This window comes from Bufo bufo, chromosome 4, assembly GCF_905171765.1.
Source record: "Bufo bufo chromosome 4, aBufBuf1.1, whole genome shotgun sequence".
Classification (NCBI taxonomy): domain Eukaryota; kingdom Metazoa; phylum Chordata; class Amphibia; order Anura; family Bufonidae; genus Bufo; species Bufo bufo.
In genome coordinates, this window is record NC_053392.1 from 84,893,697 (window position 1) to 84,910,276 (window position 16,580).

Consider the following 16,580-nt stretch of genomic DNA (forward strand, 5'->3'; position numbering starts at 1 on the left):
CCTGCTCTTTCTGAGGCTTGCTCTACTAAGTGGCTTCTTATTAAGTGGAGTTAAAAAATAAGGAGTTCTAGAGCTGTGTGTGGTTTTGTGGGAGTGATTGCAGGTGGCTGAGTGTGGATTGCAGCAGAGATCATTGAAAGTTAAGTGTTTGTATTTTTGTACTTGCATTTAAAATCGTTTTTTTTTTTTTTTTTTTTTCTCTGCTTAATTAAGGCGAGTGCCTGGGGCAACCAGGTGCTATAAATTGAGCCACTTATACTCTTCAGAGCCTGCTCTTTCTGAGGCTTGCTCTACTAAGTGGCTTCTTATTAAGTGGAGTTAAAAAATAAGGAGTTCTAGAGCTGTGTGTGGTTTTGTGGGAGTGATTGCAGGTGGCTGAGTGTGGATTGCAGCAGAGATCATTGAAAGTTAAGTGTTTGTATTTTTGTACTTGCATTTAAAATCGTTTTTTTTTTTTTTTTTTTTCTCTGCTTAATTAAGGCGAGTGCCTGGGGCAACCAGGTGCTATAAATTGAGCCACTTATACTCTTCAGAGCCTGCTCTTTCTGAGGCTTGCTCTACTAAGTGGCTTCTTATTAAGTGGAGTTAAAAAATAAGGAGTTCTAGAGCTGTGTGTGGTTTTGTGGGAGTGATTGCAGGTGGCTGAGTGTGGATTGCAGCAGAGATCATTGAAAGTTAAGTGTTTGTATTTTTGTACTTGCATTTAAAATCGTTTTTTTTTTTTTTTTTTTTCTCTGCTTAATTAAGGCGAGTGCCTGGGGCAACCAGGTGCTATAAATTGAGCCACTTATACTCTTCAGAGCCTGCTCTTTCTGAGGCTTGCTCTACTAAGTGGCTTCTTATTAAGTGGAGTTAAAAAATAAGGAGTTCTAGAGCTGTGTGTGGTTTTGTGGGAGTGATTGCAGGTGGCTGAGTGTGGATTGCAGCAGAGATCATTGAAAGTTAAGTGTTTGTATTTTTGTACTTGCATTTAAAATCGTTTTTTTTTTTTTTTTTTTTTTTTCTCTGCTTAATTAAGGCGAGTGCCTGGGGCAACCAGGTGCTATAAATTGAGCCACTTATACTCTTCAGAGCCTGCTCTTTCTGAGGCTTGCTCTACTAAGTGGCTTCTTATTAAGTGGAGTTAAAAAATAAGGAGTTCTAGAGCTGTGTGTGGTTTTGTGGGAGTGATTGCAGGTGGCTGAGTGTGGATTGCAGCAGAGATCATTGAAAGTTAAGTGTTTGTATTTTTGTACTTGCATTTAAAATCGTTTTTTTTTTTTTTTTTTTTTTTCTCTGCTTAATTAAGGCGAGTGCCTGGGGCAACCAGGTGCTATAAATTGAGCCACTTATACTCTTCAGAGCCTGCTCTTTCTGAGGCTTGCTCTACTAAGTGGCTTCTTATTAAGTGGAGTTAAAAAATAAGGAGTTCTAGAGCTGTGTGTGGTTTTGTGGGAGTGATTGCAGGTGGCTGAGTGTGGATTGCAGCAGAGATCATTGAAAGTTAAGTGTTTGTATTTTTGTACTTGCATTTAAAATCGTTTTTTTTTTTTTTTTTTTTTTCTCTGCTTAATTAAGGCGAGTGCCTGGGGCAACCAGGTGCTATAAATTGAGCCACTTATACTCTTCAGAGCCTGCTCTTTCTGAGGCTTGCTCTACTAAGTGGCTTCTTATTAAGTGGAGTTAAAAAATAAGGAGTTCTAGAGCTGTGTGTGGTTTTGTGGGAGTGATTGCAGGTGGCTGAGTGTGGATTGCAGCAGAGATCATTGAAAGTTAAGTGTTTGTATTTTTGTACTTGCATTTAAAATCGTTTTTTTTTTTTTTTTTTTTTCTCTGCTTAATTAAGGCGAGTGCCTGGGGCAACCAGGTGCTATAAATTGAGCCACTTATACTCTTCAGAGCCTGCTCTTTCTGAGGCTTGCTCTACTAAGTGGCTTCTTATTAAGTGGAGTTAAAAAATAAGGAGTTCTAGAGCTGTGTGTGGTTTTGTGGGAGTGATTGCAGGTGGCTGAGTGTGGATTGCAGCAGAGATCATTGAAAGTTAAGTGTTTGTATTTTTGTACTTGCATTTAAAATCGTTTTTTTTTTTTTTTTTTTTTTCTCTGCTTAATTAAGGCGAGTGCCTGGGGCAACCAGGTGCTATAAATTGAGCCACTTATACTCTTCAGAGCCTGCTCTTTCTGAGGCTTGCTCTACTAAGTGGCTTCTTATTAAGTGGAGTTAAAAAATAAGGAGTTTAAGAAAAGGTGTTTGGAAACTAAGGTTGGATATAATTTCCTTGTGTGTTGTTGGCTTAATTTTACGTGGTCCTTCAACTACAGCAGACAGGGTCTAAATCTAAATCATTTATACTGTTTTACTTTTTTACTGTTGTAATCCCCATTTAGTATGGGTTGCACAATTTACAACGCAGTCCAGTGCACATCTTGCATGATGTATGCAGTCCTGGAACAGCCGTTCAAGGGTGTATATCTTTGTTCTAGATGTGAGCAAATTACCCGTTTGGAATCGCAGATCGAGTCTCTAAATGGGCAAGTTGCAACACTGAGAGGCATTGATAATTTGCAAAAGAGTTTGCTTCTCACCGAGCAAGCACTCTTTGGGGTAGATGAGGGGGAGGGTGACAGAGAGGAGGCTGAGGAAAGTGAGGTAGCTAGCTGGGTAAAAGTTAGAAAGCGGGGTAGAGGGAAGAGTGCCAGGGAGGCTAGCCCTGATCTGACACACCCCAACAAGTTTGCACGTTTGGCAGATGAGGGGGATGTCAGTCCGGGGACGGCACTGCTGCAGCCAGACACTTCCTCTGCCAGTCAGGGGAATGTCAGCTCCAGTAAGCAGGGAACCAGGAGAGCAGGGCAGGCCAGACAGGTGCTGGTAGTGGGAGACTCCATTATTAGGGGAACAGATAGGGAAATCTGTCACAAAGACCGTGATCGCCGAACAGTGTGCTGTCTTCCTGGCGCTAGAGTTCGACACATCGCGGATCGGGTTGACAGATTACTGGGAGGGGCCGGAGACGATCCAGCGGTCATGGTCCATATCGGAACCAATGACAAAGTTAGAGGTAGGTGGAGAGTCCTTAAAAATGATTTCAGGGATTTAGGTCAAAAGCTGAGGGCAAGGACCTCTAAGGTAGTATTTTCCGAAATACTGCCTGTACCACGAGCCACACAAGAAAGGCAATGGGAGATTAGGGAGATTAACAAGTGGCTCAAGAACTGGTGTAGGATGGAGGGGTTTGGGTTCCTGGAGAACTGGGCCGATTTTTCTATCGGCAACAGGCTCTATCGTAGGGACGGGCTGCACCTCAATGGGGAAGGGGCAGCTGTGCTGGGGAGAAAGATGGCTAGAAGGTTGGAGGAGTGTTTAAACTAGGGACTGGGGGGGAGGGTAATTACGTTATAGGAGGGGAAGATAGTGCAGATAGAGACCGGGGGCAAGGTAATAAGAATGGGGGAGGAATGGAAGGAGGGACTAGAACAATTCAGAAGGAAAGGTGTAGGGTAAAAAATATACATAAACCTCTCTAATGTATGTATACTAATGCCAGAAGCCTGACTAATAAAACTGGTGAACTGGAATTAGTGATGTGTGAGGAGGACTATGACATAGTGGGAATAACTGAGACATGGCTGGATGATAGCTATGACTGGGCAGTTAATGTACAAGGTTACAGTCTGTTTAGAAAGGATCGTCAAAACCGGAGAGGGGGAGGGGTCTGCCTTTATATAAAGTCCTGTCTAAAGCCCACAGTCCGAGAATATATAAGTGAGGGACATGAACATGTGGAGTCACTATGGGTAGAGATACATGGAGCTAAAAACAACAATAAATTACTAATAGGAGTTTACTATAAACCACCTAATATACCAGAGTCCACAGAAAATCTACTACTAAATGAGATAGACGAGGCGGCAGATCATAATGAGGTGGTTATTATGGGGGACTTCAACTACCCAGATATAGACTGGGAAACTGAAACTTGTATATCTCATAAGGGAAACAGGTTCGTGGCTATAACCAAAGACAATTACCTCTCCCAACTGGTTCAGGACCCGACTAGAGGGACGGCCATACTGGACTTAGTATTAACCAATAGACCTGACAGAACAACAGACGTGCAGGTCGGGGGACACCTGGGAAATAGTGACCATAAAGTAATAACCTTCCAATTATCATTCAAAAGAGCGTTTCTACAGGGAGGAACAAAAATACCAAACTTCAAAAAAGCTAAATTTAGCCAACTAAGAGAGGCCATAGGCCAAACTAACTGGGACAAAGTCCTCACAAATACAGACACAAAATGGGATATCTTTAAAAACATCCTAAAAACTCATTGTCAGAGGTACATACCGTATGGTAATAAAAGGTTAAGGAACAAAAAGAAACCAATGTGGATAAATGGAACTGTAAAGAAAGCAATAAATGACAAAAAGAAAGCATATAAAACACTAAAACAGGAGGGTAGCACGGAAGCACTGAAAAACTATAAGGAAAAAAATAGAACATGTAAAAAACAAATAAAAGCGGCCAAACTAGAGACCGAGAGATTAATTGCCAAAGAGAGTAAAACCAACCCTAAAATGTTCTTCAATTATATAAATGTTAAAAAGTATAAAGCTGAAGGTGTTGGCCCTTTAAAGAGTAATGAGGGGGGAGTCGCAGAGAGCGACGAGGAGAAAGCAAAGCTGTTAAATATTTTTTTCTCCAATGTATTCACTGAGGAAAATAAATTGTCAGATGACATGCAGAATGCAAAAATAAATTCCCCATTAAAAGTGTCCTGTCTGACCCAGGAAGAAGTACATCAGCGGCTTAACAAGATTAAAATAGACAAATCGCCAGGACCGGATGGCATACACCCCCGTATCCTAAAGGAATTAAGTAATGTCATAGCCAGACCCTTATTTCTGATATTTGCAGACTCTATACTGACAGGGAATGTCCCACAGGATTGGCGCGTGGCATATGTGGTGCCAATATTCAAAAAGGGGCCAAAAACAGAGCCTGGAAACTATAGGCCGGTAAGTTTAACATCTGTTGTGGGTAAACTGTTTGAAGGTTTTCTGAGAGATGCTATATTAGAGCATCTCAACGGAAATAAGCAAATAACGCCATATCAGCATGGCTTCGTGAGGGATCGGTCATGTCAAACTAATTTAATCAGTTTCTATGAGGAGGTAAGTTCTAGACTTGACAGCGGCGAATCAATGGATGTCGTATATCTGGACTTCTCCAAAGCATTTGACACTGTACCGCATAAAAGGTTAGTATATAAAATGAGAATGCTCGGACTGGGAGAAAACATCTGTATGTGGGTAAGTAACTGGCTGAGTGATAGAAAACAGAGGGTGGTTATTAACGGTACACATTCAGATTGGGTCACTGTCACTAGTGGGGTACCTCAGGGGTCAGTATTGGGCCCTATTCTCTTCAATATATTTATTAATGATCTTGTAGAAGGCTTGCATAGTAAAGTATCAATTTTCGCAGATGACACTAAACTGTGTAAAGTAATTTACACTGAAGAGGACAGTATACTACTACAGAGGGATCTGGATAGATTAGAGGCTTGGGCAGATAAGTGGCAGATGAGGTTTAACACTGATAAATGTAAGGTTATGCACATGGGAAGGAAAAATGCAAGTCACCCGTACATACTAAATGGTAAAACACTCGGTAACACTGACATGGAAAAGGATCTAGGAATTTTAATAAACAGCAAACTAAACAGCAAAAACCAGTGTCAGGCAGCTGCTGCCAAGGCCAACAAGATAATGGGTTGCATCAAAAGGGGCATAGATTCCCGTGATATGAACATAGTCCTACCACTTTACAAATCGCTAGTCAGACCACACATGGAGTACTGTGTACAGTTCTGGGCTCCTGTAAACAAGGCAGACATAGCAGAGCTAGAGAGGGTTCAGAGGAGGGCAACTAAAGTAATAACTGGAATGGGGCAACTACAGTACCCTGAAAGATTATCAAAATTAGGGTTATTCACTTTAGAAAAAAGACGACTGAGGGGAGATCTAATTAATATGTATAAATATATCAGGGGTCAGTACAGAGATCTATCCCATCAGCTATTTATCCCCAGGACTGTGACTGTGACGAGGGGACATCCTCTGCGTCTGGAGGAAAGAAGGTTTGTACACAAACATAGAAGAGGATTCTTTACGGTAAGAGCAGTGAGACTATGGAACTCTCTGCCTGAGGAGGTGGTGATGGTGAGTACAATAAAGGAATTCAAGAGGGGCCTGGATGTGTTTCTAGAGCGTAATAATATTACAGGCTATAGCTACTAGAGAGGGGTCGTTGATCCAGGGAGTTATTCTGATTGGAGTCGGGAAGAAATTTTTTATTCCCCTAAAGTGGAGAAAATTGGCTTCTACCTCACAGGGTTTTTTTGCCTTCCTCTGGATCAACTTGCAGGATAACAGGCCGAACTGGATGGACAAATGTCTTTTTTCGGCCTTATGTACTATGTTACTATGTATGTTACTATCTATCTATCTATCTATTATTTATTATCTATTATCTATCTATTATGTATTATCTATCTATCTATCTATCTATCTATCTATCTATCTATCTATCTATCTATTATCTGTCTATCTATCTATCTATTATCTGTCTATCTATCTATCTATCTATTATCTATCTATCTATCTATCTATCTATCTATTATCTATCTATCTATCTATCTATCTATCTATCTATCTGTCTGTCTGTCTATTATCTATCTATCTATTATCTGTCTATCTATCTATCTATCTATCTATCTATTATCTATCTATCTATTATCTATCTCATATCTATCTATCTATCTATTATCTATCTATCTATCTATCTATCTATCTATCTATTATCTATCTATCTATTATCTGTCTATCTATCTATCTATCTATCTATCTATCTATTATCTATCTATCTATTATCTATCTCATATCTATCTATCTATCTATCTATCTATCTATCTATCTATCTATCCGTCTATCTCTCTATCTATCTATCTATCTATCTATCTATCTATCTATCTATCTATTATCTATCTATCTATTATCTGTCTATCTATCTATCTATCTATCTATCTATCTATCTATTATCTATCTATCATCTATCTATTATCTATCTATCTATCTATCTATTATCTATCTATTATCTATCTATCTATCTATCTATTATTTATTATCTATTATCTATCTATTATGTATTATCTATCTATCTATCTATCTATTATCTATCTATTATCTATCTATCTATCTATCTATCTATCTATCTATCTATCTATCTATTATCTGTCTATCTATCTATTATCTATCTATTATCTATCTATCTGTCTGTCTGTCTATTATCTATCTATTCATCCTCATATCTATCTATCTATCTATCTATCTATCTATCTATCTATTATCTGTCTATCTATCTATCTATCTATCTATCTATCTATTATCTATCTATCTATTATCTATCTCATATCTATCTATCTATCTATCTATCTATCTATCTATCTATCTATCTATCTATCTATCTATCTACCTATCTTCATATCCCTCTGTCCGTCTGTCTGTCTCCTCTGTATTGACTATACATCACATCTTTCTAGATAAACATTGACTCTTTCTTTCACAACAAATAGAAGTATTTTGGAAACAAATGAGAAAACAGCAGATTCTGCTTTCAGTAAATGGAGCGGCGAGCGCTGTCACACAGGAGAGGACACAATATCTCAGGCCATATCTCACACGCTCCGCTCTATTACCAGGTATTGCTCATTTCTGTTCTAATTAAAGCTATTTTCCAGTCCTGTGTAAATACATTTTAATTACTGTATGATAAAACGTTCTGTGACTTTCTAATATTCTTTGTATTTCTGGTCTCTCACTATTTTTAAGATCTCTACTTGCTGTCAGTGAATGCAGCCGATGTTACCTCCAGAGGCTGGAAACTTGTCCTCATCTTGCCTCACTTTCACAAGTCTGCTGTTTGTTACAATGTGTCAGCGTTTGTAAGAGACATTAGCCCAGGCTCCAGAAAACTTTGCTGTGTGTTCAGCTCATAGAAGACTGGACACAGCAGTAACAACCTGCCAACTGTGCAAGGAGCACTAGTCTAGTATGGGTTTCCATTCACTAACAGTAAACAGAGGTCTTGAAAACAATGAAACAACATGATACAGCTCATTCTTCCCTACTAGATGTCCCATGTAGGTAGTAATATATTCTGTAAATGTGTCCTTACCTTCAGGTCAGGTATGATGAACTTTGAATTCTCAGACAGGTTGGCTTTACTGGTGACTGTATTCATCCTCTCCAGAGCTGCTAAGTTGGTCTTATCTCCAGGAACCGAAATTAACCAAAACTCTGACATTTTCCAATGGTGTAATTTGCTTCAGACACTGGAAACTAAAATCAATATAGCTGGTTATACCTATATACATTGTGCCATATGGCGATATACATCTATACCATGTTATATTCATATACTAAGTGTAAACCAAGAGCCAGAAGTATAATACCCTAAAATGAATGAGCGCCCACTATGGTGACGTTATTCGGGTGCCGCAAGCAGTTGCTGAGTGCACAGTGCACCTCTCACATGGGGAAGGATCGGGTGTCTTGTACCTGCGATATTACCTGTGGTGTGGGATTACTGACATCTCCAGCCGGGAAGAGGTGTCAGGGAGCCAGCTAAGGTGACACCAGCACAAGGCGAGAATTTCAGTAAGATGGAAACAATCAATCCTGCTCCATCTGTGGGGAAATGATAAACCCTAAGTGGCTTCAGGGGAGACTCCACCTTGGGAGCTGTTCAAAGTTTATATTAAGGGATTGCATTCTAAGCGATTTCCTGATCTACAAAATATCTATACCCCGTATGGTTCCCTTTAGGCCTCGTTCACATTTCCATTTTTCACTGACGCGTGCTGCCCGCATTTTCCACGGACAGCACAAGTAGCCATTGATTTAAATGTGTCTGTTCACATTTCAGTATTTTTTTACTGACCGTGGGTCAGTAAAAAAATCACGGAGACATGCGTTACTTTGATCCATGATGCGGACCAAGCACGCCCATAGAAGTCTATGGGTCCGTGAAAATCATGGACACACCATGGATTGCATCTGTGGTGTGTCTTTTTTTTTACTGTAGACTGACAGGAGATTCTTTGAAGATAAATTTTCACAGATAACACACGGATGGTAAAAACGAACACAAGGGCCAACCACGGATCCTTCACGGACATCTTCACGGATGAAACACAAACTCTTTTTTTTTTACAGCTGTGTCATCGACACGTAAATGTGGACGAGGCCTTATGTGACTGTGGCAGTCTGTAGTCTGCAGATGGAATCTGCTGTGGAGAATGTGAATTCAGCGCTTCTTCCCTGTTAAATCACCCCCACGATAGATTTAGGCCTCATGCACACGGCCGTTGTTTTGGTCCGCATCCGAGCCGCAGTTTTGGCGGCTCGGATGCGGACCCATTCACTTCAATTGGGCCGCAAAATATGCGAACAGAACTCTGTGTGCTGTCCGCATCCGTTGCTCCGTTCCGTGGCCCCGCAAAAAAAATATAACATGTCCTATTCTTGTCTGTTCTTTGCGGACAAGAATAGGCAGTTATATTAAAGGCTGTCCGTGCCATTCTGCAAATTGCGGAACGCACATGGACACCATCCATGTTTTGCGGATCCGCGATTTGCGGACCGCAAAACACACCACGGTCGTGTGCATGTAGCCTTATACTGCAAAATAAACAACTAATACTACAATTCCCGAACACACAGTTATAAATGGCTCCAAGCTGGAGCTTTACTTATACTAGGTCTGGGAACAGCAGCCTTAGGGCTCGTTCGCGCAAACGTATTTAGCGTTCCGTATACGGGCCGTTTTCTGCGTTCCGCATACAGTACCATTCATTTCAATGGGTCTGCAAAAGATGCGGACAGCACTCTGTGTGCTGTCCGCATCCGTTGCTCCGTTCCGTGGCCCCGCAAAAATGATGAGTCCTGTCCTCTTCTCGTCCGTTTTGCGGACAAGAATAGGCATTTCTATAATGGGTCTCCTGTTCCGGTCCGCAAATTGCGGAAGGCACACGGCGGCATCCGTTTTTTTTGCGGATCCTCAATTTGCGGACCGCAAAAAAAGGCACGGTCATGTGAACGAGCCCCTAGGCACTCCAACTGCTGTGAAACTACAACTCCCAGCATTGCACACCTCCTTGACTATTCTTCTATCTCCCATGGAAGTGGGGGAAAAAAAGGATTTTTTTTTTTAAAAAAAAAATTCACTTGACTAGTGTTTTTTTGGGGGGGGGGGGTCAGTGTTTTTTTTTAATTTTTTTTCCTCTGGGTGTTTCTTCTGGGAGTTGTAGTTACAGAACAGCTGGAGTGCCAGAGGTAAAGAACATGAGAAAAGTTATTAAGTCGCATTTAATTAATAATAATGTATTTTGCCCCAATCAAAATTGAGCACAGTTATTAAAGGGTGTATGGCTTAATAAATTTGAACTGAAAAAAAAATCTATTTTATTCACTTATATAGCACTGACACATTCTGTATCGCTTTACGGACATTGTTATCAAGCTGTCCCCTATGGGGCTCCCAATCTAAGGTCCCTATCAGTAAGTCTTTGGAGTGTGGGGGGAAACCGGAGAACCCGAAGGAAACCCACGAAAACACGGGGAGAACATACAAACTCCATGCAGATGTTGTCCTCGGTCAGATTTGAACCTAGGACCCCAGCAAGGGTGCACCACCAATGAGGCCAGGTGAGGCAGCAGCAGGTAGGGGCAACAGAGGGGGGCAGCAGAAGGGTCATGGGCTGAAGGGAAGGGGTTAGGTTATGAAATTGACATTGGGGAGGGAGGGGCACTATTTCAGTTTTCGCCTCAAGCAGCAGAAAGGTGCACCCATGGACCCCAGGATTGACCACTGAGCCACCATGCTCTATACCTACTATTAGCAGACATAGAATTTCACCATATATTTGTGCCATTTCTCCTTAATTCAATTAATACAATGCGGCCCTAACTATGTCTCCTGGGAGTCTACATCCGCTTTTAGGCCACCTGCATGCGCTGTGGAATAGGCGCGGTTTTGCCGCTTAGGTTCCTGTGCAGAAAGACTGCAGCATTAGGCTACATTCCCAAGAAAGCATTTTGTTTCCGTGTCCATTCCGTCTTTTTGGCGGATTGGATGAGGACCCATTCATTTCAATGGGTCTGCAAAAAATGCGGACAGCACACCGTGTGCTGTCCGCATCCGTATGTCCGTTCCATAGCCCCGCAAAAAATATAGAGCATGTCCTATTCTTGTCCGTTTCGCGGACAAGGATATTCAATGTAACAATGGATCCGCAAAAAAAAAAATGGATGTCACAGCGACGTCATCCGTATTTTTTACGGATTTCAAAATACATACGGTCGTGTGAATGTAGTCTAATACAGTACCAGCAAACTGTATGAAATTAAACTAATCTCATATACACGTTGCAGATTTTTTTTCTTTGCGGATTTCAAAATTTGCAGCACGTCAATTATGTTTGCGGATTTCATCCTTTTCTAATAAAGGCTGAGATCTGCGTTAAAAACCGTATCAAATCCGCACCAAAAAACACTGTTCGAAATTGCTGTTTTTGGTGCTGTTTGAGTGCAGAAACGCACAAAAATCGGCACAGAAATTTGCGCAAATCTTCTGTACATTGTCACACATGTGAGTAAAAAAATAAAAGTCAAAATTGTGCAGATTTGGCACATGTCCCAATCTGAGCTGCATTTTTCACCAAAACCTGGCGTAAACACATCGATAAATGTCGCCCCACTAGGTTTCTATATTATACATTTTTCCCCACATTTTAAGGCAATAATTACTGGAAATGGAACAAATAACTGGAGTGCACGTTTATGAAAAAAAAACTAAATGGATGACTGGCTGTGTAGGCTGAAGCCAGCTTTAGCCAGTCTGTGACTTGTAGTTCCCCAGCAGGTTGTCTGTCCTTGCAATAACTAACCCTGACCAAGAGATAAGAGAAGAAAGCCTCTACCTGCGTGAGATGCAGGGTCTTATATTACCTGAGTGTGCGCTCTGCCTCCTGCGTGCTGTGCCAGTCCTGGGCACCTCCTTGCAGCCTCCTCTCCTGTACACAAATGCTGCACTTAGCAGTCCAGAGCCTCCCTTTATGTGTGGAGCATAAGAAGGTGGCACCTGTGTGACGTGACATTCGGCTCAGGGCTATCCCCTGCAGGCGTTGTACACACTCCTCTCAGTATCTTGACCTTTCAGTAGATATGCATTGTACTGACTGTAAAATCCCTTTAATCCCACAGCAATGGGACTTAACCAATGCAATAATTCTGAATTATTGGTTGGCCATAGAAATTAATTTTATTTATTTTTTTCATTTTTGGTGTCTGTTGCCCACATTTTTTACAAAAAAAATTGCCACCTTCAGATGGTAGCTGTAAATCTTTACAAATTAATAAACAAAGTACAAAATGCATTTTTAGGCTACATTCACACAATCGTATGTATTTTGCGGTCCAAAAAGAAAATGCGAATGACGTCCGTCAGTGGCGTACACACAATCCATGGGGCCCCGGTGCAAAACTGATTCATGGGGCCCCCTCCCCATCTGTCCCCCAACCCCGCCGCCGCCCCCCCCCCACTACCTCCCCTACCATTCACCCAACATGCCTCCCAACAGTACCGCTTTGTGCAGGACAGGCTGATTTTGGATGGCAATCCTGCTGTACTGTATTGTTATGGGGGATCCGTGGATGACACACTGTTATTGGGGATCTGTGGATGACACACTGTTATTGGGGATCTGTGGAGGACACACTGTTATTGGGGATCTGTGGAGGACACACTGTTATTGGGGATCTGTGGATGACACACTGTTATGGGGGATCTGTGGATGACACACTGTTATGGGGGATCTGTGGAGGGCACTTATGGGGGATCCGTGGATGACACACTGTTATTGGGGATCTGTGGATGACACACTGTTATTGGGGATCTGTGGATGACACACTGTTATGGGGGATCTGTGGATGACACATTGTTATGGGGGATCTGTGGATGACACACTGTTATCAGAGATCTGTGGATGACACACTGTTATGGGGGATCTGTGGATGACACACTGTTATCAGAGATCTGTGGATGACACACTGTTATGGGGGATCTGTGGAGGGCACTTATGGGGGATCTGTGGAGGGCACTTATGGGGAATATCTGTGGATGACACTGTTATGGGGATATCTGTGGATGACACATACCGTATATAGCATCTTATGCTATATACACTCACCTAAAGAATCATTAGGAACACCATACTAATACGGTGTTGGACCCCCTTTTGCCTTCAGAACTGCCTTAATTCTACGTGGCATTGATTCAACAAGGTGCTGATAGCATTCTTTAGAAATGTTGGCCCATATTGATAGGATAGCATCTTGCAGTTGATGGAGATTTGAGGGGTGCACATCCAGGGCACAAAGCTCCCGTTCCACCACATCCCAAAGATGCTCTATTGGGTTGAGATCTGGTGACTGTGGGGGCCATTTTAGTACAGTGAACTCATTGTCATGTTCAAGAAAACAATTTGAAATGATTCGAGCTTTGTGACATGGTGCATTATCCTGCTGGAAGTAGCCATCAGAGGATGGGTACATGGTGGTCATGAAGGGATGGACATGGTCAGAAACAATGCTCAGGTAGACCGTGGCATTTAAACGATGCCCAATTGGCACTTAGGGGCCTAAAGTGTGCCCAGAAAACATCCCCCACACCATTACACCACCACCACCAGCCTGCACAGTGGTAACAAGGCATGATGGATACATGTTCTCATTCTGTTTACGCCAAATTCGGACTCTACCATTTGAATGTCTCAACAGAAATCGAGACTCATCAGACCAGGCAACATTTTTCCAGTCTTCAACAGTCCAATTTTGGTGAGCTCGTGCAAATTGTAGCCTCTTTTTCCTATTTGTAGTGGAGATGAGTGGTACCCGGTGGGGTCTTCTGCTGTTGTAGCCCATCCGCCTCAAGGTTGTGCGTGTTGTGGCTTCACAAATGCTTTGCTGCATACCTCGGTTGTAACGAGTGGTTATTTCAGTCAATGTTGCTCTTCTATCAGCTTGAATCAGTCGGCCCATTCTCCTCTGACCTCTAGCATCCACAAGGCATTTTTGCCCACAGGACTGCCGCATACTGGATGTTTTTCCCTTTTCACACCATTCTTTGTAAACCCTAGAAATGGTTGTGCGTGAAAATCCCAGTAACTGAGCAGATTGTGAAATACTCAGACCGGCCCGTCTGGCACCAACAACCATGCCACGCTCAAAATTGATTAAATCACCTTTCTTTCCCATTCTGACATTCAGTTTGGAGTTCAGGAGATTGTCTTGACCAGGAGCACCCCCCTAAATGCATTGAAGCAACTGCCATGTGATTGGTTGACTAGATAATTGCATTATTGAGAAATAGAACAGGTGTTCCTAATAATTCTTTAGGTGAGTGTATGTGTCATCCACAGATATCTCCATAACAGTGACATCCACAGATATCTCCATAACAGTGTCATCCACAGATCCCCCATAAGTGCCTTCCACAGATCCCCCCATAAGTGCCCTCTACAGATCCCCCATAACAGTGCCCTCCACAGATCCCCCTATAACAGTGCCCTCCACAAATGCCCCCATAACAGTGCCCTCCACAGATCCCCCCACAGTGCCCCCACACGCCTTCTTGTAATGTATCAGTGGGGGGGGGGGGGGAGCGGGGACACTTGCGGCGGGGCCGGTGCAATGCCCGGCGCTGTGCACACACCGGGGGCAGCTCCTACCTTCTGGGAGTTCTGCTGCAGGACATTTAGCTCCACGGTCATGGCCCAGCTCCTCCCCACGCTTCTTCTGCTGATGCTGAGATGCAGAGCACGGGGCAGCGGCTGCGGAGTGAGCAGCTGTCAGGACAGCGGGGCGGGCACATGGGCCATGCACTGCGGGGGGTCCACGAGCCGGGAAAATGAGCCCCAACTGCACCGAAACTGCTGCTACACAAGTCTCCTGAGCGGCGGCCGCTTCACCACTCCCACTCCTCACATGTCCGGCAGTGGGCAGCAGAACTAGAGCGCCGCTCCTCACTGTTCTGCCTGTGCGTGACATCTCTCCCTCCGTCATGCGCCTCCTGCCCCACCTGCCTGCTTCATTCATAAAGTGGGAGGAGCAGGCAAACGGGGCAGGAGGCGCATGACGGACATGTTTTTGACACACCCACTCACTGACTGTTGGGCGCTCGCATTTTGCAAGCAGCTTGAGCGGCGCGATATGGCTGCGCGGCATGTGCATCCACCTCAGTGAGGTGGACAGAGAAATTAGAAAAAGAGCAAACAGCAGGTGGCGCTATAAAGAAAGATTTAATCAGTAGCTATAATACATTTTTAATTACATGCATTTATAAAAGTATTCAGATCCAGGTGCTGGTTTGAAAACTGTAGAATATTTGTCGTGGGACAACCCCTTTAAGTCCCATAGACATCTACTGTTTGTTTTTTTTTTTTAATTATGACACTTTTTTTTTTAAACCATGACCTCAATGAGATATACATACTTTCATGTAGAAAAACTAAGGGCAGCGTAAACTAGGGACAGATCCCCAAAATGCTGGGTCACTCTCTTGAATTGATCCAATCATTTAATAAACATCTCCGGCGCTGGAGTCCGAATATACATGAGGTCCTGACTCTTCCTGCTGCGTCTAGCAATAGGGAAAAATATGTCAGTTAGTGGCGGGGGTCCTCAGAAATATCAAGACTCACCAGCTTGCACTGTAGACTGAGCAGTTCCAGCCAGCTAAAGAAAGTGACCCAGCATTTTGCTAAGGGGATCTGTCAGTAGTTTATGCTACCCTGCAACAACAAACAACTGCTGACAGTATTAAGGCTCATGCACACCAACGTATTTTCTTTCCATGTCTGTTTTTTTTTGTGGACCGTATGCGGAACCATTCATTTCAATGGGTCCGCAAAAAAACGGAAGTTACTCTGTGTGCATTCCGTTTCTGTATGTCCGTATTTCCGTTCCGCCAAAAAATAGAACATGTCCTATTATTGTCCGCATTAGGGGCCAGCTGTTCCGTTCTGTAAAAAATATGGAATGCACACGGACGCTATCCGTATTTTTTGCAGATCCGTGTTTTGTGGACCGCAAAATACATACAGTCGTGTGCTTGAGCCCTTAGAAATATTATTATTATAATTCATTTTGTGGCATGTCAGTCAGTCGTGTCTGGAGATGTGTCAGTGGGAATCTGGAAGTTTGGCCCCCCTCCAATCACCACAAGCATTATGCCTCTTCGACTTTCCCTATGTCCCATTCCTACTTTGCTATGCAGAGAGCCACAGGGGAGTGCGTGGAGGATGGTAGTGGTAGTTGTGGCTCTGAGGGTGATAGTAGTACTGACAGTTCACAGTGGCAATCTCCACTCTGGCACTCCCTAAGGCTGTGCAGTGACTGCAGGGCGGACTCTTTCTTCCCTCGGGGCACACCCTGGTATTCAGGCTCCTGCCTGCTGGTAGTTGGGGTGCCTTTGAT

The 16,580-nt window shown here is 42.9% G+C and overlaps 1 protein-coding gene across 2 annotated transcripts in view; it reads right to left on the reverse strand.

Moving 5' to 3' along the window:
• ATP6V1C2 (ATPase H+ transporting V1 subunit C2) overlaps positions 1–12,134 on the reverse strand; it is a 49,056-nt gene extending 36,922 nt beyond the window's left edge. Inside the window, exons 1-2 of one of the 2 annotated variants that reach the window (XM_040430985.1) lie at positions 12,054–12,134; positions 8,221–8,384 (exon numbers count right to left, since the gene is read on the reverse strand). In XM_040430985.1, the coding sequence (XP_040286919.1) occupies positions 8,221–8,349 (129 nt within the window). In that variant the 5' untranslated portion in view covers positions 8,350–8,384; positions 12,054–12,134. The remainder of the gene's footprint in view (positions 1–8,220; positions 8,385–12,053) is intronic. The other variant, XM_040430986.1, reaches the window with a different exon arrangement.
• Between the last annotated feature and the right edge of the window lie 4,446 nt (positions 12,135–16,580).